The sequence below is a fragment of the Colossoma macropomum genome, unplaced genomic scaffold (assembly GCF_904425465.1).
Source record: "Colossoma macropomum unplaced genomic scaffold, Colossoma_macropomum, whole genome shotgun sequence".
Classification (NCBI taxonomy): domain Eukaryota; kingdom Metazoa; phylum Chordata; class Actinopteri; order Characiformes; family Serrasalmidae; genus Colossoma; species Colossoma macropomum.
This window is the reverse complement of record NW_023496020.1, coordinates 705,003-732,256: the sequence shown is the minus strand read 5'-3', so window position 1 is coordinate 732,256 and position 27,254 is coordinate 705,003. Positions and strand designations below refer to the sequence as shown.

At 41.9% G+C, this 27,254-nt stretch overlaps 3 protein-coding genes across 5 annotated transcripts in view; 2 read left to right on the top strand and 1 right to left on the bottom strand.

Moving 5' to 3' along the window:
- The window catches only part of LOC118803987 (NAD(P) transhydrogenase, mitochondrial-like), a 38,673-nt gene extending 28,686 nt beyond the window's left edge, over positions 1-9,987 (bottom strand). The window contains exons 1-6 of the mRNA XM_036564568.1: positions 9,540-9,987; positions 6,090-6,319; positions 5,716-5,933; positions 2,189-2,276; positions 623-711; positions 278-465 (exon numbers count right to left, since the gene is read on the bottom strand). Of these exons, the coding sequence (XP_036420461.1) occupies positions 278-465; positions 623-711; positions 2,189-2,276; positions 5,716-5,933; positions 6,090-6,319; positions 9,540-9,645 (919 nt within the window). The 5' untranslated portion in view covers positions 9,646-9,987. The remainder of the gene's footprint in view (positions 1-277; positions 466-622; positions 712-2,188; positions 2,277-5,715; positions 5,934-6,089; positions 6,320-9,539) is intronic.
- Positions 9,988-11,766: 1,779 nt separating this feature from the next.
- spata5l1 (spermatogenesis associated 5-like 1) lies at positions 11,767-21,492 on the top strand. 3 transcript variants are annotated; one of them, XM_036564588.1, is made up of 9 exons: positions 11,767-11,968; positions 14,337-15,509; positions 16,945-17,130; positions 17,749-17,925; positions 18,187-18,396; positions 18,554-18,784; positions 19,764-19,898; positions 20,352-20,477; positions 21,198-21,492. In XM_036564588.1, exons 2-9 carry the CDS (start codon positions 14,376-14,378, stop codon positions 21,351-21,353), a joined length of 2,355 nt encoding a protein of 784 aa, XP_036420481.1. In that variant the 5' UTR covers positions 11,767-11,968; positions 14,337-14,375; the 3' UTR covers positions 21,354-21,492. The 3 variants fall into 3 exon arrangements, with proteins under 3 accessions (XP_036420481.1, XP_036420480.1, XP_036420482.1); XM_036564587.1 differs by having other exon boundaries at positions 11,767-12,020; XM_036564589.1 differs by lacking the exon at positions 11,767-11,968 and adding an exon at positions 12,053-12,076.
- A 1,187-nt stretch (positions 21,493-22,679) lies between these two features.
- On the top strand, positions 22,680-25,783 carry cunh15orf48 (chromosome unknown C15orf48 homolog). The gene is made up of 5 exons (XM_036564590.1): positions 22,680-22,788; positions 23,295-23,358; positions 23,440-23,528; positions 23,683-23,743; positions 25,317-25,783. The coding sequence occupies exons 2-5, from the start codon at positions 23,314-23,316 to the stop codon at positions 25,383-25,385; spliced, it is 264 nt and encodes an 87-aa protein (XP_036420483.1). The 5' UTR covers positions 22,680-22,788; positions 23,295-23,313; the 3' UTR covers positions 25,386-25,783.
- Positions 25,784-27,254: the final 1,471 nt, after the last annotated feature.

The following is a 27,254-nucleotide window of genomic DNA, read 5'->3' as shown; positions in this document are numbered from 1 at the left end:
ACAAAGTGAAACTATATGGTCAGTGGAGCTGATAAAATGGACAGTGAGTTTAGAAACAAGGAGTTGGGCTTAATGAAGGGGCTGGTCGGTGTAGATACTGCTCAACCACAATGTCCATCTTTACGAAATCTATAAATAAATAATAATAATAATAATAATAATAATAAAAATGTAAAATAGATTTAAAAATTATAAGATTCCTCGCTAAACTGTTTCTTTCCCGAAGATTGCTTATATTTGTATGTATCTGTGACTATGTGTGTGTGTGTGTGTTAACCAGGAATGAGCGCTGTGCTGATGAGGATGTCCACATCTTTGCACTGCTTGGCAAAAAGCTCCATTTCTGCCTCTATGAACTCTTTAGACATCTCTTTAGCGTAGCCGCCGACTCCCTCTCCGGACTCCTTCACGTCCACCTCCAGCGGCTCCGCTCCAAAAGACTTAAACTGCTCCAGAGCTGCAGGTCTAACAGCAGACGCTTATGAGAGGCAGAACTCAGCACTCAGTCCATCTTTGTTCTAGTCAGCATGTAAATACACTGTGAGCAACAAGCCCAAAGTATTTAGAGAATCTGGACCAGAAGGATTGTGTAGATGGGGTTCTAAACTCTTGTCAGTCTTACCTGGTGTCGAAGCCCCTCACGATGGCTCCCATAGACTTAGCCGCTCCTGCCGCTGCCAGACCAGCTACACCACCGCCAATCACCAGCACCTACACAGACCCACACACAATAAACACATCATACAAAGAGATTAATGCATAAACGCGCCAAAGATAAAGCCACTTGTGGTGAGGACACAAGGCCTGGGATTGGTCTGGTAGAACATTTGAGCAATTTTCTTATTTTCTAGGTTTTAACTAGTCAAATTCCAGGCTGTCCAAGATTTCAAGGATGGAAAAGTGGTAACCTGCGTGTGCAGTGTGTGTGTCTGTGTGTAACTTTAATCCCAAAAACCAAAAGGTTAGCTTTAGCATTTTTTTTCTTTCATTAAAGCTGCATTTTTAGTGGAAAAGCATTTTCTCTCGTGGAGCGCTAAGCCCCCACAAGCAGTGTGTGAAATCCACCCCTGGTATTTGGGGGTTCAATATTGTCTGGCTGCTAACTCACTCACCATAGCGGTACTGATGCTGTAATGGCAACAAAATGTTTGGTTTAACAGTTGTTCTTCTGTAAAGTCTCTATTTGAGTTTGGTGATGCGCTCATCCTCACATTAACTGAGATCTTACTCATCTCCTCTTCAGTTTTCCGTGTGAAAAATGAGAAACAGTCACTCTTTACACCAAACTCTAGGAAAACTGGGCGAGTTTTCAGATTTACAGATATGCTGCAGCACATTGTAACGTTTTTCAGAGGAATCCGGCCAGAGTTACAGATTCTAGACTATGAAGGACCAACTGGGTGAACCAGTTTGCTACAGCGCCACCCTGCAAAGCAGTGCTACAGCTCTAGTTAGTTAAGAGATAAACAATGACCGCAGAATGTCATAATATTTTCAGGGACCCTCCAGAATTTTGATTTTGAGACATTCAGGGAGTTCAACAGGTTAATTAGGGGGTCCTGGACCTTCGCACCTTGCCCACAACCACACAGTTTTAACATTTTCATCAGCCTGTAGGAATTTGGGACCCAACAAAGAGACAAATGCTGATGTACTGACATCATAAGTGTGTTACTGAGCATTCAGAGAAGTGCATGTATATGGAATGCACATTACCTGCTTTATTTATTGCGTAACTCATCTCTGTTGGTGAGTACTATGAGTATAATCGTGTTGTGACTTAAACATGCAACACTTGTATGGTAACTTTATAGAAGATTAACAACTTTCCTAACTTTAATAATGTTGAAGTTAAATAGACTTACTTTCATGCAACGCCATTTCAGCGTTCAAGAGCTTGCTTGTAGCATGTATACAGTGTTATTCATATTTTCACTGCAAAATGACCTTGTAATTCAGAGAACGCAGTGATTGCAGGGGAAAATATACATAATACAAAACATATAGGTATTGGTGCATCTTTGTATTCATTAGTACGTCATAGCAGGGGTTTTAAAAAACACTGTTCATTTATGTAATAGAGAAACAGAGCTTAGACCCAGAGTACCTAATACGGCCATACGCTCCTCACAGGTCTGTGTACGGTATGTGTTTGGGTAAGTACACACGTGTGTTTTATGTGTTGTACCTTTGCTGGAGGCACTTTCCCTGCAGCTGTAATCTGGCCAGTGAAAAACCGTCCAAAGTGGTTTGCAGCGAGAACCACAGCCTTATACCTGCACACACACACAAGAACACAGTCTATTACAGCTCTGTCTGTGAGTCTGTGTGGTTCATTCTTTCTAATATCTGCACCTCGAGAAATAACCCCCATCTTTATGGGTGTCATTTTTTAAAAAGTGCACATTCACAGTGGCAGTCATGTTACATACAGTATAATCAATCACCATTCTTTCAGGAGCTAGGAACTTTTACCTTTTTAGGAGCAGTGAACATTTGTTGCCATCCATTTTGATCGCTGGGTTTTTATTCACTCCAGAGATGGAGAAACTCAGGTCAGTAAAATTAGTAATCTAGGCTAACAGTAAATAAATGAAGGCATGAAAGCACTTTGGTCACCCAAATTAATGTTTTCCAGGAGAGATATGTGCGTAGATCAATGACCAAGACTTTGTTTGTTTGAAAATATTTCTGATTCAATAATGACATTTTTGTTTACTTTGTTGCTAATACCGCTAGGGCTTCCTCAATATCGGCCACCGTCGGTCACTTCAAGTTTTCCGTAATTCATCTATCTGCTTAAAATAGCTGATTGTGTTTACAGTAAAATTAAGTTTGTCCTCTGGGGGGCACACTTACTCTGTTTGCCTAACTCTAGTGACCTTGGCTAACTTTTGCAGCTAACTTTTCACCTCAGATCGAAGAAAGCTAACCGCTAAGACTTCACACCGAGACAAATATGCGTTGTGAAATAGAAATCTAGTTGTGTTCCTGTAGTTTTTTTACACACAGAATAACAACATTGTTAATGATTAAATGTGGTTTTCATATGTGATTTTTTGCGGTAATAAAGTTTAAATGGCCTACTAAGGCTGGAGCTTACTATTTTTGAATTTCCTCACAGCAGTTAGCTGACAAAGAGAGAGAGTAAAATACACAATGCAGAGATGGCTGAAATTAGGAGTAGCTATGTTATTTATTCTCTTCTACTTTTACAAGAGTTTATCAGCATGTTTAGGTTGGCTAACTAAACCAAGCTAACCTGCTAACTTTGGGTTACGTCAGATAACTCAGAGCTACATGACTTATTACACTGACTTTCTGGTGCTTATTTCCTTCAACATATTGTCCTTCAATATTTATTACCACTAATGTTAACCTATTGTTACCTTAGTATGAAACTAAGCTAGGTCAACTCATTAGCTTGTTAGCCTGGCTAGCTGATGGTCACAATCATAGATATGCATGCCTAGATGCCGCGTTGGGTCCAGTCAGGCACGTCAACGACGCCGCCATTTTAGGGCGGTCAACATCGCTCCTGAACTGCATTCAGTACCATTAGAGTGACAGTTTAAGAAAGTATAATTTTTGCCAGAATCTATTTCAAGAATATTGCACTCAGAAAGGGGGATAGGATTATATAATAGAGGGAACGCAGCGATCCACGCTCACGTTTGTGTGATGCGTATTGTGTAATGTTTATGTGTAGATATGGCCGTGTGGTTAATGAGGCACACAGAACCTGTTGATGTGATTATTTTTTCTCTGGTTTTATATTAAGCTTATTTCATTTAGTAGTCTATTCAGGGGATCTTAACTTTGTGTTGTAGTTATTTATTTACATTGATGGTTAATGTTTTGTAGCTATAGGTAAATTATAGCATTCCTTAATCCCTGTAGATATTCATAATAGATTAACATTAAGTTAGCACCTTACACGAAGCTAAAGCTAGAGTTAGCTTCTGATTTGCCAGCTTCTTGTTTGAATTTCCACCTTAAATGATGCATCAGGCAGCATCTTGTTCGAATTTTCCTGTTCCACCTTAAATGGTGCAGCTACAGGCAACAGAAAGAAGCTGGCGAATAGGAAGCCAATTTTAGCTTTATCCTTCTTACTCTATTTTGGGGGGTTTATTTTATTTTGTATGTGTATTAAGATTAGAAGTGATTCCCACGATGAATTTGCCGATGTGTGTGAGATTATGTTTCTCGCGCTAAACTTGGTTTTTAACGTCAGGTGCAGACTGAATACTTTCCTGCTGGTCCAGACGGATAATTTGCACAGTTATTAAAGAAATAAAAGCTACCAAGAGTAGTCCGAGCAACCTAGATTAATCTATATCTGAGGATTATAACAAAAGAAATTTGGTGAAAATCGGTTGAGTAATAAGGAAGTTGTGGCTGATTTAACCCATCACTTCTCAATACAAACAAATTTGTTCACAAACGAATTTGTTCATTTGAACACATCATTATAAATATGTGAATCACGATAGTATTTCTAAAACCTACATGAATATCAGGCCTGTTTCTCCTCAGCTGCAGCAGTTTAAATGACCATTAGACTCACTGAGTTTGTATTAAATCTTAAATCTGAAATACTCATGGGCTGCAGCAGTGCAGTAGATACAGATACTGATTAAAGAGTAATTTCACTGATTTTTCAAAATGTTGGCATGATTAAATGGTGAAAATGTAAACAGAGTAATTCAGAGTGGTTTGGTGTGAAACTCTCAGTTCTAGAGAAACTTACCAAGTCAGAATTGTTCATAGTGGTGGTGATGGGAACCAGATGTCCACCTCTAAAAGCTCTCTCAGAAAGTTATTACATGAAATGGTTATGAATTCACTGCCTGATGACTGAGACACTGTTGAACTTAAACTCCATCCATGGTGGAGGGATACATGCAGGGTGCTATGAGGCAAAATAGTCCCCAAAGAAAACTTAATATTTCAGATGTTTTACTATTTTCCCATCATCAACATTCCGTATAAAACTCAGAAGACTCGTGTAGGTTCACTGATGGTTTTGAATAGTAAAAAAACGTCTATATTTGTGTTGTAGTCATGGTGACCCCTGCTTCCTATCACCACCACTGTAAAGAAATCTGAACCATTTCACTCCAAACCACTGTGAATCACTCTGTTTCTGCAAAATTTAAAGTTTGAAATAATGAAAAATCAGTGGAATTCCCTTTTAAGTGGCGATTCACCCACATTAACTCACCTTAATCAGCATTAGGATAAAACCTATTACTCTTGGACTGTAAAAAGTCTACATACAGCTGATTCATACTGCATTAAAATCACACATCTCGTCTGAAACAAAGAAACAAAGCTGCAAAAAAATCATTCTTAAAAAAATTCATTATTTTTTGATGCCAAGTGTATTTACATATATCCACCCATTTAGCCCTGCCCATTCTGCCAGTAGCATCTCAGCCCCACCCATTCAGCCTACAGCAGTTTAGCCAGACCCATTCAGCCTACCGCAGTTTAGCCCCACCCATTCAGCCTACAGCAGTTTAGCCCCACCCATTCAGCCTACAGCAGTTTAGCCAGACCCATTCAGCCTACAGCAGTTTAGCCCCACCCATTCTGCCTACAGCAGTTTAGCCCCTCCCATTCAGCCTCTAACATCTCAGCCCCACCCCAGAACAGACCAGCTCCACTAGTGCTTTTAAAAAATGTTTGTAAAAAGTTGGTGCGTCGTACCCGGCAATGTTGGCCATGGAGCTGAGGGCGTCGTATCCCTGAGCGATGGTAACCCGGGGCACCTGGTCCATGGCCAGCACAGTGCTCTGTCTCTGAGAAAGTTTCTTCATCAGCTCTGGGTTCTGCGCTGGGTAAATAAAGCTGACCAGCGTGGAGCGATCCTTCAGCAGCTCTGCCTCATGGATACCTAACGCTTCATTAAACACAGGCCCGCGCACCTGCACAGATTAGTCATCACTTAATCAATGCACACTAACCCCATCAATTATTATACGCAACATGAATTATTCAGCATCTATTACTAATGTGTAAATTCTGTAGTTATGTGACGTCTGTGTGAGCTGCACCTGGATATACAGGTGCACATTTCTCACCTTGAGCACCAGGTCTGACCCAAAAGCCCCCTTAGTGTCAGTAATGGCGGCTCCAGCAGCTTTGTACTGATCATCTGAGAACTTTGCTTCTCCTCCAGCTCCAGCTTCCACCTGCACGCAAAAACCCTGCTTCACCAGAGCCTCCACACCTGCCGGGGAGACCGCCACGCGCCGCTCATTCTGCACAATCTCCCTAGGAACGCCCACCAGGACATCCTTATAGCGCACTCCTACAAAACACAAACATTACTGACAAACACATTTATACCAAGTTATTTATGGCACTGGTTCTCAAACTGGCCCTCAGGGACCCCCATGTGGTTCAGATTTTTGCTCTAATATTACTCACAAAGCATTGTCGTTCAATATGATGATCTCTGGATGTTTGCTCTCCCTCTCTTGTGTAGTCTGATGCTCTCCTTCTCTATCCCTCTATCGCTCAGTATGATGCTCTCCTTCTCCCTCTGTCATTCAGTATGATGCTCTGTGGGTGTTTCCACTTCCTCTATTGCTCAGTGTTACACTCTCCTTCTCTCGTTATGCCTCTATCATTCAGTGTGATGCTCTCTGGTTGTTTGCTTTCCCTTTATCATTTTATGATTCATATCATGCTCTCCTTCTCCCTCTGTCCCTCTGTTGTTCAGTGTGATACTCTCTGGGTGTTTCCTCTTCCTCTATTGTTAGGTGTGATACTTTCGTTCTCCCTCTATTATTCAGTGTAATGCTCTTGCTTTCCCTCTATTATTCAGTGTTATGCTTTCTGGGTGTTTCCTCCCCCTCTGTGGTTCATTGTGCTGCTGTTTCTATGGTTCATTGTGCTGCTCTCTCCCTCTATCTTTCAGTATGCTGCTCTCTTCTATGGTTCATTGTGCTGCTCTCTCTCCCTCTATCTATCAGTATGCTGCTCTCTTCTTCTATGGTTCATTGTGCTGCTCTCTCTCCCTCTATCTTTCAGTATGCTGCTCTCTTCTTCTATGGTTCATTGTGCTGCTCTCTCTCCCTCTATCTATCAGTATGCTGCTCTCTTCTATGGTTCATTGTGCTGCTCTCTCTCCCTCTATCTTTCAGTATGCTGCTCTCTTCTTCTATGGTTCATTGTGCTACTCTCTCTCCTAGCTTTCAGTATGCTGCTCTGTACCTCCATTATTCAGTGTGCTGAAGTTTGTAATAGAGGCAGTCGGGAGTACCGAGTCAGTAATAAAGGCAATGAGGGATACTGACTCAGGAATAGAGACAGTAAGGAGCATTGAGTCAATAATAGAGGCAGTAAGGAGTATTGAGTCAGTTATAGAGGCAGTAAGAAATATTGAGTAAATAATAGAGGCAGTAAGGAGTAATGAGTCAGTAATAGAAGCAGTAGGGAGTACTCAGTCAGTACGAATGGCAGTAAGGAGTACTGAGTCAGTAAATGATGCGGTAAGGAATTTTCAATCAGTAATAAAGGCAGTAAGGGGTACTGACTTAGTAATAGAGACAGTAAGGAGTTTTGAGTCAGTAATAGAGGCAGTTAGGAGTTGAGTCAATAAAAGAGGCAGTAAGGAGTACTGACTCAGTAATAGAAACAGTAAGCAGTACTGAGTCAATAATAGAGACAGTAATGAGTATTGAGTCAGTTATAGAAGCAGTAAGGAATATTGAGTCAATAATAGAGGCAGTAAGGGGCACAGACTCAGTAATAGAGGCAGTAAGGAGAGTTTACTCAAAAGAGGCAGTAAGGGTTACTGACTCAGTAATGAAAACAGTAAGGAGCACTGCATCAGTAATAGAGGCAGTAGGAAGTATTAATCAATAATAGAGGCAGTGATGTGTACTGACCCAGTAATGGAGACAGTAAGAAATATTGAGTCAATAATAAAGCCAGTAAGGGGTACTGACTAAGTAACAGAGGCAGTATTGAGTCAATAATAGAGGGAGTAAGACATTCTGACTCAGTAATAGAGACAGTAAGGAGTACTGAGTCAGTAATAGAGGCAGTAAGGTATATTGACTCAGTAATAGAGACAGTAAGGAGTACCAATTTGGTAATAGAGGCAGTAAGGCATATTGACTCAGTAATAGAGACAGTAAGGAGTATTAAGTCAGTAAAAGAGGCAGCAAAGGGTTTTGAGTCAGTAATAAAGGCAGTCAGGAGTACCAAGTGAGTAATAGAGGCAGCAAGGCACATTGCCTAAGTAATAGAGGCAATAAAGAGTATTCAGTTATTGTCAATGGCAGTAAAGAGTAATGAGTTTGTAATAGAGCCAGTATGACAGTAATAGAGGCAGTCAGGAGTACCAAGTGAGTAATAGAGGCAGTAAGGCATATTGACTCAGTAATAGAGACAGTAAGGAGTACTGAGTCATTAATAGAGGCAGTAAGGAGTACTCAGTTAGTATGAATGGCAGTAAGGAGTATTGAGTCAGTAATAGAGGCAGTGAAGAGTACTGAGTGAGTAATAGAGGCTGTAAGGGGCATTGAATAGATAATAGAGGCAGTCAGGAGTACCAAGTGAGTAATAGAGGCAGTGAGGAGTACTGAGTCAATAATAGAGACTGTAAGGAGTACTCAGTCATTTAATTGAGGTATTAAGGAGTACTGGGTCAGTAATAGAGGCTGTGAGGAGTACTGAGTCAGTAATAGAGGCAGTCAGGAGTAGTGAGTCAGTAATAGAGGCAGTAAGGTGTATTGACTCAGTAAGAGAGACAGTTAGGAGTACTGAGTCAGTAATAGAGGCAGTAAGGAGTACTGAGTCAGTAATAGAGGCAGTGAGAAGTACTGGGTCAGTAATAGAAGCAATAAGGAGTACTCAGATAGTACAAATGGCAGTAAGGAGTACAGAGTCAGTAATAGAGGCAGTGAAGAGTACAGAGTCAGTAATAGAGGCAATAAGGAGTATTGAGTCAGTAATAAAGGCAGTAAGAAGTATTGAGTCAATAATAGAGGCAGTAAGGTGTACTGAGACAGTAAGGAGTATTCAGTGCCCTCACTGGCACTGCTCTGCCTCGTGGCTCAGCTTTCACGTGTCTCCCCATAACTGGCATGGCGTCCTCCACTGACAGCGAGACATTATTAGCAGCTGGCTGGCAGAAATCCAGCGAGGCCTGGCCTGCTCCGACCCACAGCCAGAACAATCCGAAATAATAATACTCTAAAACCACAGGGATTCGGAAAGAGACACTGCAGCACAGACACTCAATCACAGCCACAGACAACTCAGAGTGGAGGGTCTGAAGGGGGAATTCATGGCTACAGCAGTCAGGGTGGATTTCACCTTTATCTGACCTCTCTTTTACAGCCACTGATAGCTTTACAGAGCCTGAGAGCAGAAGGTAGAACTTTTATCTAGAAGATAATCGCTAAAGAAGTGAGGACAACGTGTGACTGTGGAGAGCAGAACCTTCAGCAGCTTCAGAGTGACCTGAACTGAGTCAGACTCACAAGCGTGACATGAGTGCACTAGCGTAGTCGTACCTTTGGGGGCCTGCTGGTTCCACAGTGCAGGAACGGTGTGGAAGTGTTTGATTTTCCACAGGGCCTCCTGCTGCAGCAAGGGCACACGGCGAAGCAGCACGGACATGCCTCACGCGCTCGCTGTCCAGTCCACGCCGGCCTGCGTCCAGTAGGCAGAAAACAAACGGAGCGTCTGTCACTCAGACACCTGTGGTCATCTTCCTCAGACTGAGAAACTCTCTTTCTACAGCTCTCTTTATATGTCTCTCTTTCTCTCTGTCTCCCCTTCTCTTATCCTTCCTGCCTATATCTCCTTCTCTTTCTCAGAACCCGTCTCAGCCTGCAGGCCCGGCAAAGGCCCCCGTGACATTAGAGGGAGAACAGGACACAGCTGGCACACAGATATACACACACTGCAACGCGAGAACTCACAGCGTGACGAAGAAGTGGAGCACAGTGCCAAGAAACTCTCCGTCTCTCTCTCTCTCCCTCTCACACACACTTTCAGTCTATATACACACTCACAGGCTTGTTTGCACACATGTCTCTGTGCTTTAACAGGCCAATATCATGGAAACCCAAGTTTCCTTTAAATAATAGTGTGATGTGGTATGTTTACATTTTTTGAATATACTATTCACTTCCCAGTCCATACAGTCCATATATAGACACTGAATAGAAAAAAAACAGCTTATTTTGAATTTGTTTTTATGATGTCACTAAATCCTGCAGTTATATACACTCCCGCTTAGCCTCTTAGCCCATTCAGCCTACAGCAGTTTAGCCCGCCCATTCAGCCTACAGCAGTTTAGCCCCGCCCATTCAGCCTACAGCAGTTTAGCCCCACTCAATTTAGCCTACAGCAGTTTAGCCCGCCCATTCAGCCTACAGCAGTTTAGCCCGCCCATTCAGCCTACAGCAGTTTAGCCCCGCCCATTCAGCCTACCGCAGTTTAGCCCCACTCATTTAGCCTACAGTGGTTTAGCCCCACCCATTCAGCATACAGCAGTTTAGCTCCACCCATTCAACCTACAGCAGTTTAGCCCCGCCCATTCAACCTACAGCAGTTTAACTCCACCACTTTCTCTTTTGGTATTCTCTCTTTAGGGTCTCTCTCTCTCTCTGCTCAAGCCCTCCATAAATGGGCTCCTTGATATTTCCCACCCGTATTCTGGCAAAAACACACCTCTATTCCTACAGAGCCCCGATTGGATCGTAGTTCATACTCAGTTCGCCCAATAGGATTACAGAAATGGGTGGGATTTGTTTGACAGAATACGGGTGTGAAATGAAAACGCCGTCCTTGCCGTTCTCCTTCTCCACAGCTCGATACGGCGCCTTATCTCTGCTATAAATAGTAGATCATGTGATTACGTAAAAACTGAGAAAGTTTTAAACAAACATCTTTATCAGCTGCCCTTTCAGCTCAGACTTTTACAGCTTTTAGGGCAGAGTGACCTGACAGCTCAGAGGAAAGCAGGAAGACAGTTATTAAATCTGCAGTACGGAGTCTAGAAGTCTACACATTACACGTTAGTTTTTACTGTTTTCTGTAGTGCTGTTTTTATACATATAGGACATGCCAAATGTACTTTTTTCTGATTTTCTTCTCATTAAAAATATTAGAAAGTGTGTTATTTAATGAGTAATTAAATTAAAATACAATTAAACATAGCAAAAAATAATATCACTAATTCATGTTAAAAGGGAACTCCACAATTTTTTCTAAATTCCTGAATAATTAAATGGTTAAGATGTAAACAGAGTCGTTCAGAGTGGTTTGGTGTGAAACGCTCCGTTCTAGAGAAACTTACCGAGTCACAGTTGTTCACAGTGGTGGTGATAGGAACCAGACGTCCACCTCTAAAGGCTCCCTCACAGAAAGTTTTTACATGAAATGGTTATGAATTCACTGCATGATGCCTGAGACACTGTTCTATGATAGTTTTAAGAACTTAAAATCCATTCATGGTGGAGAGATACATAACATGCAGGGCGCTGTGAGGCAAAATAGTCCCCAAAGAAAACTTTTCAGATTTTCCACTATTTTCCCATCATCAACATTCCATATAAAACTCAGAAGACACGTGTAGGTTCACTGGTGGTTTGGATAGTAAATAAAATGTCTGTATTTATGTTGTAGTCATGGCGACCCCTGGTTCCTATCACCACCGCTGTAAAGACATTTCGCACCAAACCACTCTGAATCACTCTGATTACTTCTCAGACACTGAATTATGGGGAAATTATGAAAAATCGGCGGAATTCCCCGTTAGTGTTATTCCCCTCTGCGCTCCAGTCCACTGGAGGGCAGTAGTGTGTTTTCCTCGCTGTAGGAAACGCAAAATAAGAAAGCGTGGCCACATGCTTTCCTCCACAGCAGGATAAACACTGCGCCGAGAGAGAGATGAATATGAAGATGAAGAGATGAAAAGCTGGATGAGCTGATGGTGAGAGAGAGATATATGAATATGAAGGGATGAACAGCTGGATGAGCTGATGGTGAGATATATATATATATATGAATATGAAGAGATGAACAGCTGGATGAGCTGATGGTGAGAGAGATATGAATATGAACAGATGAAAAGCTGGATGAGCTGGTGCAGAACCCTTTTTGGTGCTGTATCGATCTGTAAAAAACATTTAAGCAAGCAGAGGTTTATTTGCATGTTCATGGTCCTATATAGAACCATTCCCTTTACTAAAGAAACCTTGAAGAAACACCTTTTTAAAGAGTGTAGCATTAATTCAAGTATGCAGAATTCTGTCTAACATTGGCTGTTTACATGCAAAGATTTTTGCCAATCCGATTGAATACAATCCCATTACAGATTCAGACTGAGGTGTTTATATGCACTCTCTAGTCAACAATTTGATGGAAAATCTTCGTTCACATGCTCACTACAAGTAATCCGATGCAAAATGACGCGCATGCGTGGAGTAGCGCTTAGAGTAAACGTTACCATGACAGCGAACATCACGTGAGGTCCAGTCCGCGTGAGATGAGTTTCCAGTTGGCACGCTTGTGTTATTAACTGCTTTAAAATGATGTCAGACTCAGGAAAACGTCCTTCACATGTCCTTATAAAGCAAGCGGCGAGAGGAACATGTCGTGTTCTGAGACTCATAAGCTGGAAGTCCGTTAAAGATCAGAGCATAAACTTCGTCTCCTCTGCAGACCAGTTTCTGCTCCTGCCATGCTGAACGGTATAAACTTTCGCCATGACGCGACGCACATGCGCAGAACATACTTACACGCTCCGATTGGAATGTAATCGGATTCAGGCGTTTACATGGCTATTATTCGTCTATTTAACGGATTATTTAGAGGTTTACCCACCTCGTTCAATCGGATAGAAATTGTTTTCCGAATGGCCTCAATCGGACTAGACTATTCCGATTGAGGTGTTTACATGGACGTGTTCTATTCTGATTGAGCTATTAGTCGGATTATTAACGGATTATCAGGTTGCATGTAAACGTGGCTATTGTCTTAAACAATGGCTATGTTTACATGCAAAGATTTTTGCTAATCTGACTGAATACAATCTGATTACAGATTCAGACTAGCCACGTTTACATGCAGCCTGATAATCCGTTAATAATCCGACTAATAGCTCAATCGGAATATATTACGTCCATGTAAACACCTCAATCGGAATAGTCTAGTCCGATTGAGGCCATTCAGAATACAATTTCTATCCGATTGAACGAGGTGGGTAAACCTCCAAATAATCCGTTAAATAGAAGAATAATAGCCATGTAAACACCTGAATCCGATTACATTCCAATCGGAATGTGTAAGTATGTTCTGCGCATGTGCGTCGCGTCATGGCGAAAGTTTATAACGTTCAGCATGGCGGAGCAGAAACGGGTCTGCAGAGGAGACGAAGTTTATGCTCTGATCTTTAAAAGACGGCGGTGGGACGGACGTCCAACTTATGAGTCTCAGAACACGACGTCTTCCTCTCGCCGCTTCCTTTATAAGTACACGTGAAGCACGTTTTTCTGAGTCTGACATGTTAAAGCAGTTAATAACACAAGCGTGCCAACTGGAAACTCATCTCACGCGGACTGGACCTCACGTGATGTTCGCTGTCATGGTAACGTTTACTCTAAGCGCTACTCCACGCATGCGCGTCATTTTGCGTCGGATTACTTTTAGTGAGCATGTAAACGAAGATTTTCCATCAAATTGTTGAATAGAGTGAGCATATAAACACCTCAGTCTGAATCTGTAATCCGATTGTATTCAATCGGATTGGCAAAAATCTTTGCATGTAAACATAGCCACTGAGGTGTTTATATGAACACTCTATTCAAAAATTTGATGGAAAATCTTCGTTTACATGCGCACTACAAGTAATCCAATACAAAATGACGCGCATGCGTGGAGTACCACAAGACAAAGACAAATATAGAAATTTTATTTACTATCCAAAACCAGCAGTGAACCTACACGTGTCTTCTGAGTTTTATATGGAATGTTGATGATGGCAAAATAGTGGAAAATCTGAAATAATAACTATGCAGAAATTTTTGCGAATGGTGGATTTCCCCTTTAAGTATATTGCACTCTGCAGCACTAATGTGTAGCGTTCTAAACTGAATACACTATTTCTAATAACAGAAAAATACTATTTATTAATGCTGATGATGGCAAATAACAGTAGGTGTAGGACAGGGGAGCCCGCCTTTGGTTCTGGAAGGCCCGTCTAGCACGAAAAATCACCACGCTGTTGACCTTTGACCAATCCAGAATGTAAGTGATGTGATAAATAATACAAACTGATCTGTGTTCATGTGATGATCCAGGTTCCTTGGATGCTGTTGTGACCTGCTAGGTTTGTGGAGATGGTGCCTGCGGAGGACACGGATCTGACCGTGCTGCCTCCGGACCCGGTGGATGCCGGCATTCAAAGGTGTCGTATGGGTCTTGCAGTGATGGAGGAACTCGGGCTGAAGCTCGGCTCTCCGCTCCTCATCCTGCTGCCGCAGGGGGCCTGCCTTTGCACTGCCTGGCCTCGGAGTGACCTCGCTGACGACTACCTGCAGTTTCAAACCACCTGTGCTACACCAAACCTCTGCCTCCAGATGTTTCCTCAGCCTAATGAAGGTAAAAACACCCATGTTGAATTGAATATGAATCCAGTCAAGCTCCACCTTCAGCGCGCCCAGCTAAAGCCACTAACCTGTCCACGTCTGAAGCGCCTGCGCGTGAAGGTTCTGGTGCAAAGTTCTCAACAGAAGATGACAACGGCCATCCAGTTTATACAGGAGCTAGCGAAGGAGCTGCTAACAGGCCTGTATGTGCATGAGAAGCACTTGGTGAATGTAGCAGGAGCTGGGACTCTGGTTCAGTTTTTAGAGGTGGAGAACGTGAACTCAGGATCACACAAAGCTGGTTTGGTCATGGCCGAGACACGACTGGACTTAGGCTCGGTTCAGACGGTCCAGAAGTACCAACAGGCTGCTACAAGGTCTCCAGCTGTGCCCTTGGGAGGAGTTGAGGAGGTGTTTGCCTCACTCAAGGAGATGCTCATGGTTCCTCTGCGCTATCCAGGCAGTCTGAAGAGGCTGGGTCTGCCCTGCCCACGGGGGGCGCTGTTGGTGGGGCCACCAGGGGTGGGGAAGACCCAGCTGGTCCGAAATGTGGTGCAGGCAGTTGGGGCAGCGTTGGTGACCATAAACGGCCCAGTGGTCGTGGGATCTCGACCTGGAGAGAGCGAGGAGAACCTCCGTAGGGCATTCGCCCAGGCGCGAGAAGCAGCACTGGAGGGTCCTTGTGTTTTGTTTATTGATGAGATTGATGCCCTCTGTCCCAGGCGGAGCGCATCTGGCAGTGCTCCAGAAAACCGGATCGTCGCCCAGCTCCTCACGCTCATGGACGGAATCGACAGCGATGAAAGTTTCATCATCATCGCAGCGACGAATCAGCCAGACATGCTGGACCCGGCGCTCCGGAGACCCGGACGCTTCGACAGAGAGGTGGAGTCAGAAATTACACAAACTAACTTACCTTTTTCATACACCTGTGCATGCATGCAGGTGTATGAAAAAGTTGGGGCACTTCTGGTCAGATTCCATGTTGTTGATTTTCTAAGTGTGAATAAGTTAACACACTCTGCATATTTAAATACACAATTACTGTTTATTTGCTAAATTTAACACACTGGAACCAATAAAATGTGGCCTGTGCAAAAGTCATGGAACATTTTATGTTTTTTTTTTTTGTTGTTGTTTTGTTTTTTTTCCCAATATGTTAAACTCACAAATAAATAGAAATTGTGCATTAAAATCAACAATAGCATGAAATCTGACCAGAGGGTGTTTAAACTTTTGCATGGCTATAATATAGTACTGTGCTCAAATTAACTTGTTCAGCCCAGAAAAAAAAAGACTATTTATTTGAACCAAACACTACAAATAGTTTATGATCAAGATATCTGCCTTGAAATTTGTTCAGTACTTTTTTTTAGCAGCACATTTCATAATATTATAGATTTCTCAGCTATAATATCATTTTATCCTTTAAACTAGGAATAAACATAAATAGGAAAATCATAAAATGATTTAATAGGAACAGTTCTGCTTCTAGCTTAGTTGAAAGGGGAATTCCACCCATCTTTCAAAATCTTTTACATAATTCCATCGTTAAGATGCAGAGTCTAGTCCCAACCACAGTCTGACGCGCCTGCTCCAGCTCATTAACTTCATCAGAAGTCAGTGATTGGCTGGATCATATACATTAGTGTTGGGTAAGCAGGGGAGGAACTAAACACTACAGGAAAGTTGATCTCAAGAAACACCACTGTTGTAAAACAGGAATTAGGATTCTCCACTATTCAGTGTCTGAGAAGTAATCAGAGTGATTCAGAGTGGTTTGGTGTGAAATGGTTCAGATACAGTGGAGGTGATCGGAACCAGGGGTCGCCATGGCTACAACACAAATATAGACATTTTATTTACTATCGAAAACCACCAGTGAACCTACACGTGTCTTCTGGGTTTGATATGGAATGTTGATGATGGGAAAAACGGAAAAAATAATGAGTGGAAAATCTGAAATTTTCTTTGGGAACTATTTTCACCTCACAGTGCCCTGCATGTATCCCTCCACCATGAATGGATTTTAAGTTCTCAAAACTATCATAAAACAGTGTCTCAGACATCAGGCAGTGTATTCATAACCATTTCATGTAATAACTTTCAGGGAGGGAGCTTTTAGAGGTGGACGTCTGGTTCGTATCACCACCACTGTGAACAGTTCTGACTCAGTAAATTTCTTTAGGAGCGTTTCACACCAAACCACTCTGAACGACTCTGAACGACTCTGTTTACATCTCAACTATTTAATTATGCAGAAATTTAGAAAAACTGTTGGAGTTCCCCTTTAAGCCTGCATGTATGTTTGTGTGTGAAGGTGGTGGTGGGTGTTCCCACGCTGCAGCAGAGGTTCCGGATTCTGCAGTCTGTGAGCCGCAGCGTGCCGCTGTCCTCCTCAGTGGATCTGCGGACCCTCGCTGAGATGACCACCGGGTACGTTGGAGCCGATCTGAGCGCGCTCTGTAGGGAGGCAGCACTGCAGGCCATACTGCACACTGCACAGGTAACACACACAACCATTTACATTTATTATTCACGTCCACAATTTAAATTACATGATTAAAGTTCACAGATTGTCTCAGATGCCTTCATTGGTTAACCAGTCTACATCAGCAAATAGTAAAGGAAAGTGGTCAGGTCGCCCCTGCTGCCCTGAACTGGAGGTTATGCACGTTATAGATTGTGCAGCATAACATGCTTTGTATATAAATATACATAATTGATGCTAAATCAATGATCAAAATGATTCGTAATGGGCCATAATGTCAACGAGCCATTGGTTTTATAGTTTAATTATATTTAGTCTTTGCAGTTATATTACTCAGTAGTTTCGTTATGTTGTGTTTGTAGCTACAATCACAAAATTTCAGTGATTTTTAATCCGTTATCAAAAATTTCCATAAAGTGAAATGAATGGCGAATTAAAACCAGCAGATGGCGCAAGTCTGCAAGTTTGTAATGCAAGAATGGAGGATACGGAAAGTGTTGCCGGGTGTTTTATCTTTTTGTAAAAGTGAGGATTTGGAGCCTCCTAGTGGCCAGTTCATGCGACCGACTTCCAAATTTCCAATGAATGCATTTGTAGCCAAATTTAATGATTATTTCCTCTTTGCTTTCACAGGGCGGAGCCGAGGAGATGGACAGCGAGGGCGGGACAGTGGGGACAGAGCATTTTCTCAGGGCGTTGCGATTAGTCCCGCCCTCCTGCCTGCGCAGCAGTGTGGGTGTGTCCGACTTTCAGCCTGTGAGCTGGGAGCGAATTGGAGGGCTTGAAGATGTCAAACTCAAACTGAAACAGGTACAGAGAGACACACCTGCTCTCAGGCTGAGAGTTTGGTTCTGTTTAGAGTGCGAGTTCTGCAAAAAATGTTATTATTTTTATTTTTTATTTTTATTACCACCAGCACTCTGCTGCTGCAGTTTGTTTACTGATCTGTCTCTTTAATTTCTCTCTCTCTCTAAACCAGGTTAAATCAGTCAGAGCTTGTGGTCTGCTGGAACTTTGCCATTTTGTTCCTTAACTGTAAACAAAACCTGAAGCTAATGTTTCTGTTTGTAGAGTATCGAGTGGCCGATGAAGTTCCCCGAGGCGCTGGTGCGGATGGGTGTGCGTGGGCCACGGGGTGTGTTATTGTACGGCCCCCCCGGCTGTGCTAAGACCACCCTGGTTAAAGCAGCTGCTTCAGCATCACACTGCAGCTTCCTCACACTCAGCGGAGCTCAGCTTTACTCTCCATACGTAGGAGACTCAGAGAGAACTCTAGCACAGGTAGCACACTCACACACAGACACACTTTAACCTTCAAATGCTAAGGGTCTGTTTGGGTGTCCACACTTCAGTTCCTCCCCTTTATTGTAACTCTCTCTCTCTCTCTCTCTCTCTTTCTCTCTCTCTCTCTCTCTCTTTCTCTCTCTCTCTCTCTCAGCTCTTCCGTCAGGCTCGTGCTTGCTCTCCCTCCATTGTGTTCCTGGATGAGATTGACAGTATGGTTGGTAGTCGTGGTGACGGTGCTTGCCGCAGTGGAGTGCAGGCACAGGTTCTGTCGGTGCTGCTGAATGAGCTGGACGGGGTGGGCTTCAGGACCACTGAGAGACGTGGTTCTGCAAAGACCATGCAGACTGAAGGAGAGGAACAGGAAACACTCCGGGAGAAACAGGTCAGATTTATCAAAATCAAAAGTGCTTTATAATATTCATATGATCCAGTCATTCTGACAGACTGTAATACACTACAGGAAGTGTAGGGGGCGATATGGCTTCTACTGTTTCATTTAAAAAGTGCTCTATAATGTTCATATGATCCACACAGTCATAATAACAGACTATAATACACAAGTTTATTTATAAAGCACATTAAAAAGCAACAAGCGATGGCCATAGTGCTGCACAGCAACCCAGACAAGTCCAAACAAAGTCGATAACATAAATAAATTACAATAAGACAATAAACAGTATCTAAAACAGTGCCAAGATAGAAATATAAAAGGATAAAATCATCAAATCAAGCCAGACCTAGAAGTAGAATAGGGAATATATCCCATAATAGTCAGAACAGAAGGGGTGCCGGGGATCTCAGCCGTGGCAACACAGAATAGTAGCCATTTCAATTAGTCAGGGATCACAGAATAAAACCTTTTTATTTGAATGATTTTGAGTCATTTAATTTGAGTGATTTTGATTCTTGTTGCTCAGGTCATGCATTTAAAGCTTTAAAAGAAAAAGGAAAATCACACTCCTATCCTGTGGAACGTCTATTCTGTATTCAGACAGTAGATGGCGCCAGAGTAATTCTATTTTGTGTTGCAAGTTGACAAGCTTATTAAATCTAATTTGTAAATATTTAATCTCAGTGATCAGATTTTCCGTGTTAATACACACAGGTTATATGTTATGTAAACCCAAAGAGAGAGTTAAGTGTCAAAAACAGGTACATAAAAATTAAAGAGCTCATATCCTGCATTTTTCTTGTGCTCTATTTTTTACGCAAGTCTCCTTATGAAATTCTTGTGGCTGTGTCGTAATTAACTTTTACATGGCCATTTACCAACCTCTCTTTATCCTTAAGAATTAAAGACTGTTTGCTTGATGTTGTATAATATTTGTTTTAATATTTTAATATTGTGTGTGCATTTGCAGATGGAGCTGCAGGAAGTGTGTAATAAAGATGTGATGATAGTAGCTGCCACTAACAGACCGGATGCACTGGACAGTGCTTTGCTCCGCCCAGGCCGACTGGACCACATCATATACGTACCCCCACCTGACCCACAGGTAAATATCTAGCTGCTTCTATTAGCACCTGAAACACAGGTGAACATGTAGCACCTCCTACTTCCACCAGAAACACAGGTAAACTTTTAGCTCACCTCCATCCCACCTGACTCAGGAAAACTTTTAGCTCCTCCCACTTCCACCTGACACACAGGTAAACTTTCAGCTTCTCTTACTTCCACCTGACACGCAGGTGAACGTCTAGTTCCTCCTAATTCCACCTGATACAAAGGAAAACGTCTAGCTCCTCTCACTTCCACCTGAAACATAGGTAAACTTTCAGCTCACCTTCATCCCCCCTGACTCACAGAAAAACTTTTAGCTCCTCCCACTTCCACCTGACTCACAGGTAAACTAGCTCCTCTCAATCCCACCTGACTTACTGGTAAACTTTAGCGCCTCCCACCTCCATTTTTTAGCCCGTCTTAACCTTCTACCCTCTCTTGTTTTCAGGCTCGGCTGGCCATCCTGCACCTCCACACAGAAAAAATGCCTCTGGACTCTGATGTCAATCTGAAGGATCTGGCAACCCAAACACACCTATTCTCTGGAGCTGACCTGGAAAGCCTCTGCAAAGAGGTCAGAGCATTTTTACAATTCATTGGTTTACTGTTATGAGTTTCTTCTTTGGGAAGCTCCACCAATTTTTCAAAATTTCTGTGTAATTAAACGGTTAAGATGTGAACAGTCATTCAGAGTGGTTTGGTGTGAAATGCCCCGCTCTAGAGAAACTTACCAAGTCAGATTTATTCATATTAGTGGCGGTGATAGGAACCAGACGTCCACCTCTAAAAGCGCCCTCACAGAAAGTTATTACATGAAATGGTTATGAATTCACTGCCTGATGAGACAGTTTTATGATAGTTTTGAGAACTTAAAATCCATTCATGGTGGAGGGATTCATGCAGGGCGTTGTGAGGCAAAATAGTCCCCAAAGATAACTTACTTAGATTTTCCACTATTTTTCCATCATCAACATTCCATATAAAGCTCAGAAGACACGTGTAGGTTCACTGGTGGTTTTGGATAGGAAATAATAAAATGTATATATTTGTGCTGTAATCATGGTGACCCCTGGTTCCTATCAACACCACTGTAAAGAAATTTGAACCATTTCACACCAAACCTCTCTCAATCACTCTGTTTACATCTCACACACTGAATCAGAAATTCAGAAAAAGTGGCAGAATTCCATCTTGAAGCGATAGTTCAGTGAAAATAAATCACATTCACATCTGATGTTTTAAGTGCAGGATTGGAGTTGTACTGTAACAGAGTTTGTGTTCTTGTCATCTGCAGGCGGCTCTGTTGGCTCTTCATGAGGAGGGGATGAGTGTTTCCACAGTTCAGCACAAGCACTTCCTGAAAGCCCTGCAGCGTGTTAGCCCCTCTCTCACTGCCCACCAGCTCCTACAGTACCAGCAGCTCTTCAGCTCAACACTCAACTGCAGTTAGTGCCATGCAGTTAGCTGAGTGCAATAGCATCGCTGCATTCTAAATGAACATTATAATTTTGTAATATGCCAACATGTGCTACGCCTGTATAATATTTAACGTCACCCATTGAAGCTGTTCATTAAAACCCTTTTCCAAATGTTCTTGTATAATTTTTGTTTTTGCTGTGATGTACAGTGAATGAAAGTGAAACTTTAGGAAGAGAATGTCTGTTATGCACCACAAACTGCCTTCGTCTGCCCCCCATCTACATCTACTTCAAAACAATCCTTACCACAAACTCTGAATGCCTGTAAACATGCTGACGTGCTGGTCAGTGCGTGCCGGTGCCTGCCTGCTAAGGTATGTGTGACAGTTCCGTAGTTTAGGGAACATACATACCACCAACACCTCTCTGTATGAGTCATACACAATACAATACAACATTTAGAAGGAATTCATTTTGTTAGTTTAATAGAGAATAGTGAATCATATAAAACAGATGCTGAATAATTCATAGTACACACTTATTAATTTGTAGTAGATGCTGAATAATTCATAGTAGATGTGGAATAATTCATAGTAGATGTTGAATAATTCATAGTAGATACTAAATAATTTATAGTAGATACTGAAAAATTCATAGTAGATGCTGAATAATTCATAGTAGATACTGAAAATTTATAGTAGATGTGGAATAATTCATAGTAGATACTGACAAATTTATAGTATACAGTAAATAATTTATAGTAAACAGTAAATAATTCAGTAGACACTGAATAATTGGTAGTAGATGCTGAACAATTCATACTGAACACTTCATAGTACATACTAAATAGTTAATATTATATACTGAAAAGAATTCAGGTGGTTAGAATTGTGCTTAATTATTAGTATTTTTGTTGTTGATGCTAATGGGGCCAGCTTGTGGTCATATTATATAAATACATAAAGATGAACAGAGTTTATTAATCAGTACAGCATGTAAAATGTGTTTATATAGGCTCCTTAAACGTGTGCCCAAAAGTTATGTGTGTTTTAGGTCACGTATGTTGTTATGCTCTGTGTCCTGCCTCAGACTGGTCGTGTGTGGCATGCCCACTAACCCCCCTCCCCAGCCCCCCCCAGGTCTCTCCAGAAAAGCTTTATCTGAGAGCTATAAATACCGGCTTTGTTTCTGCTGTCTGCTGCACGCGGGACGTTATTCTGGGGTCATGTTCTTCACTCTGCCTCCACAGTCTGTCCTTACAGGAGCGACCTTGTGGTAAATCAGCCACCAGGGGGTGCCACAAACTGCTGAGGATTGTGGTTGCCATGGTAAAGCAGTTCTTCCTGATAGATGTTGATACACAGTGTGTACGTGCCTTGGTGCTCGTCCCACCTGTGCTATAAAGCTGGTGGTGGCGGGATGCTGAGCAAAGTGAGCCGGCAAGCCATCAGACAACTTCACAGTGAGGTAAGACCAATCATTAATCAGCATTCTAACAGAATGATTACACTATTACTGGCATAATTATAGCTAATTATAATGAATAGCAATGCGTATTGCAGTGCAGAGCACTGATTTTTGCTTACACTGTATTACATTCTTAATTATGAGTAATTGTGTAATTAAAATTCCTTATTATTTATAACTAATTGCAGTGTATATTTAGACTGCAATACATTCTTAATTATAGATAATTATGATTAGGAAGTATTACCATTAAGATTGCTGATTAACTCACACTGTATTACTTTCTTAATTATACGTAATTATAAAAGAGTATTCTGTATAATTATGAATTATTATAATTAAGATTATTATATTTAAATTCTCTTAATTAGCTCAATCTGTATGACTTTCTTCTTTAATTATGAGTGAGTATACAACTGTATATTAAGAATATTATTAAAAAAGCAAAAGTACACTGTATTACATCCTTAATTACCTTGTTATTATTATTTTCATCTCATTATTAGACTAAAATAAGCCGTGAAAATGGTGACGGGAGGCTTTCTGCAAATGCTGAGGAAAAGGAAAGAGGTTAGTCTCCACTGCCTGTTCTAAATTATTCAGCTATTTGCAGTATTTTAAGCTTAAATTGTGTGTTTGTTTCCCCTCCAGCTCATTCCTCTGATTGGCTTCATGGCTTTTGCTGCCACCGGAGCCACATCTGCCAGCATTTACTTCTTACTCACCAAGCCTGATGTCATGTAAGCACATTATCAACAGGTTCCACATGTCCAACATGCTTTCCTCCTCTACCTGACTGACGCTCGCATTTCAGCAGCAGCTGTGAGCTTGTTTATTAATAATTTATTAATGCAGTCGGTTCATATTTCAAATGTGGCTTTATTTTTTTTGTAGTCTAAACAAAACCAATAATCCTGAGCCGTGGGAAACACTGGACCCATCAAAGCCACAGAAGGTAAAAATTTGGAGTTCAAAAATATCATAACAATAATAATGTATTGTGTATGTGCAGTGCCTCTGTCATTCTCAAGGTCAATTTACATCAGCTGTGAGGAGCCATAGAGAACGTGCAGCACGCAGCAGACACTGTAAGACGGAAGTGAGCGCAGGAAGGTCCCACTTTAGCGCTAAGACCAGAGGAGGTAGAGCAGTGACGGATATAGCTGAGGTGTAGAGTGTGGGGGCGAGAATAAATACAGCACAGTAACATAACTTCAACTTTTTTATATATCTTTTCCTGCTCTACTTGTTTAGATTCCAGTGTACTTCAGATCACTATCTGAGTTTGTGCTGGTGTGACTTACTTGAGTTTATTCAGTCAGCAGTACTGAGGCAGCAGTGGCACAGCAACAAGGTAGTGATGAGGCAGCGCTGAGGTAGCAATGAAGTAGCGATCAGGTGGCAATGAGGTCTTAACAACAATGACGTAGTGTTGAGGTATTGATGAGGCAGCAGCAAAGTGTTAATGAGGTAGTGATGAGACAGTAATTAGGTAAGAATGAGGCAGAGGTAGTAATGAAGCACAGGTGAGGCAGTGATGAGGTAGTAATGAGGCAGCAATGAGGTAGTGTTGAAAATGAGGTAGTGTTGAGGCTTTGTTAAGGTAAAGATGAGGTACTAATGCGAAGACAGTAATAAAATAGTAATGAGGCAGCAATGAAATCGAAATTTGGCAGTTAAGAGGTAGTAAAGTAGCAGTAATGAGGCAGCACTGAGGTAGCGATGAAGTAGCAATCAAGTAGCAATGAGGAATGAGCAATGAAGTGTTAATGAGGTAGTAATGAGGCAGCAATGAGATATTAAGGAGGCAGTAATTAGGTAACATTGAGCTAGTAATGAGGCAGATAAGGTAGCGATGAGGCAGCAGCGATATAGTAATGAGGCAGCAATGAGGCAGCGATGTGGTAGATGAGACAGATATGAGGTAGCAGTGTAGCAGGGATTTTCCAGAGATAAGGCAGTGATGAGGTATTAATGAGGCAGCAATTTTCCACAAGTCAGGCAGTAATGAGGCAGTGATTTTTCAGAAGTGAGGCAGTGATGAGGTAATAATGAGGCAGCGATTTTCCGGAAGTGAGGCAGTGATGAGGTAATAATGAGGCAGCGATTTTCCAGAAGTGAGGCAGTGATGAGGTAGTAACGAGGCAGCGATTATCCAGAGATGAGGCAGTGATGAGGTAGTAATAAGGCAGCAATTTTCCAGAAGTGAGGCAGTGATGAGGTAGTAATGAGGCAGCAATTATCCAGAGATGAGGCAGTGGTGAGGTAGTAACGAGGCAGCAAATTTCCAGAGATAAGGCAGTGATGAGGTAGGAATAAGGCCTCAATTTTTTAGAGATGAGGCAGAGATGATCTTTATAATCCTCTTTGTGCTTCATACCGGGAAAATGTTCTGCGTTGCGATGAAAAACTCGGAAAATGTCGACATCCTAAAAAAAGTGTGTAGCCATGGTGACCACTCAGCACTGTCAGAGACCCCCCCACCCCGCACTCTAATCCACTCTCTCTCTATCTCTGTCTCTCTTCAGCTCATCACCATAAAGCAGGAGTGGAAGCCTGTGGAGGAGCTCCAGATTGTGAAGGGTCTCACCAAGTAAACACATCACCTCCATCCTGCGACCCTGTCCATCCCTCCGTCCCTCCATCCTTCACTCCCTCCATCTCTCTCTCTCTCTCGCCCGCGCGCCCTCTGCTCACCAGTCTCGCGGAATCTTTCCCGCACAGACTCGCGCTCACAGGCTCAGTGTGCGGAAACGCTTCTGCTGTATTGGTGAGATCTCATTGCGTGGGCGGGGCTTAGAGTGCTTGCGCTCCCTATGGGGGTAAGGGGAGGGTTGATTATTATATTATATATATTATATATGTGATTTGCATATATCTAATTGAATAAAAATGTGCAGAGCTGCACTGTGCTGTAACATACTACTGTTATGTAATAATGTGCTATGAATGTGTACATATTGGTGCTGAATAAATTAATGTGTTTATCAAAAGAGCTTGTCTCTTAAACTGTTTTAGACTTTCAGAGCTGTGGTTAGATGATTTTTTTAATGTTGGTTAATTTTTGTTTTATCAGTTATGTGTTATTGCTTTCCTGCCCACACCCTGACTTTACAACAATGTTATCTGAGCTTGCCTGACCTCAGCAGTGTAGTCCATTAGCATTGTAGGAATATAATTTCTCATTAGGCTAAAAGCAGCTGCCTCCAGCTCACTGTAACCCCGCTGAGTCACTGGGCTTTTAACATAATTACACTTGGAACTTCCCTCCAGCAGCAGCTACGCCGTCAACATGTTTATTGTGGTGGTAAAAAAGCCTCCAGCAAAATAAAGACGGCAGGGAGTGACTCCAGTGTGATCAGCGCTGCAGGCTTCAGACGCCTACTCACACAATGCTGCTGCTGTCCAGGCTTTCATCCTGAATGTGCATTCGCAGCAAACACTTCCACATCATCTGGACTGAAGCTCTGAAGTGGAGATTAATGTCTTAGTTGTCATTTTCTTGTAGCGAATTTCAAAAATAAAGTACTAAAATGTCAAATAAATGCGCAACACTGCTGCATGTTGAGGAGAAACACTGAGTGTGTTTACTTGCTCTTAATAATCTGATAACTGCAGAAAATTAGATTCTGTCAGTAACGGGTTCAGTGTGTTTACACTTAATAATCTGAAAAATGCTGAAAATCAGATTGTGTCAGTAACTGGTTCATTGTATTTACACCTAATAATCTGATAACTGCAGGAAATCAGATTGTGTCAGTAACTGGTTCATTGTATTTACACCTAATAATCTGATAACTGCAGGAAATCAGATTGTGTCAGTAACTGGTTCAGTGCGTTTACACTTAATAATCTGATAGCTGATAGATCATAAATCATATGAACATTATAGAGCACTTTTTAAATGAAACAATAGAACTTCCTACACTTCCTGTAGTGTATTATAGTCTGTCAGAATAACTGTGCGGATCATATGAACATTATAGAGCACTTAAATGAAACAATAGAACTTCCTACACTTCCTGTAGTGTATTACATTGTATCACTAAACGTTCTTAAAAAGAAATTTCTTCCTTACACCCATTTATGCAGTTATTGTGAAGATTCTGACATTCACCAATGTTTTCTTATTTGGGATTCCTTCTTAGGTAAGAACAGAATCTACACACAATCAAGAGCACAAAAGAACAAATTTAAGAAAAAACTTGGTGAATTCATATTAGTGAATGAGGTCCATTGACTTCATGGACTAATCTGTGCATCCCTACTGTGCAGTGGAACAGTCATTAGACTCTCATCCAGTCAGAAAGCTGTATGAGGAATTGAAAGCCGGGTTGTTATCAGCAGTTCCAGGCTGTGAGGAAGGACATGTTGTGGTTATACTGGGAGAAAAATGGGTCACAGCACATTTGCACATGCTAAAAAAGGAAGCCAATCTGTGTGTAAGCATGTGACTGGAGTAGTTT

Coding starts and splice junctions, on each gene's coding strand:
- spata5l1 (XM_036564588.1), top strand. CDS start 14,376: ATGGTGCCTGCGGAGGACACGGATCTGACCGTGCTGCCTCCGGACCCG. Junction 17,131..17,748: donor CCATACTGCACACTGCACAG/GTAACACACACA, acceptor TTGCTTTCACAG/GGCGGAGCCGAGGAGATGGA. Junction 18,397..18,553: donor CAGAGAGAACTCTAGCACAG/GTAGCACACTCA, acceptor TCTCTCTCTCAG/CTCTTCCGTCAGGCTCGTGC.
- cunh15orf48 (XM_036564590.1), top strand. CDS start 23,314: ATGGTGACGGGAGGCTTTCTGCAAATGCTGAGGAAAAGGAAAGAG. Junction 23,359..23,439: donor TGCTGAGGAAAAGGAAAGAG/GTTAGTCTCCAC, acceptor TTTCCCCTCCAG/CTCATTCCTCTGATTGGCTT. Junction 23,744..25,316: donor ACCCATCAAAGCCACAGAAG/GTAAAAATTTGG, acceptor GTCTCTCTTCAG/CTCATCACCATAAAGCAGGA.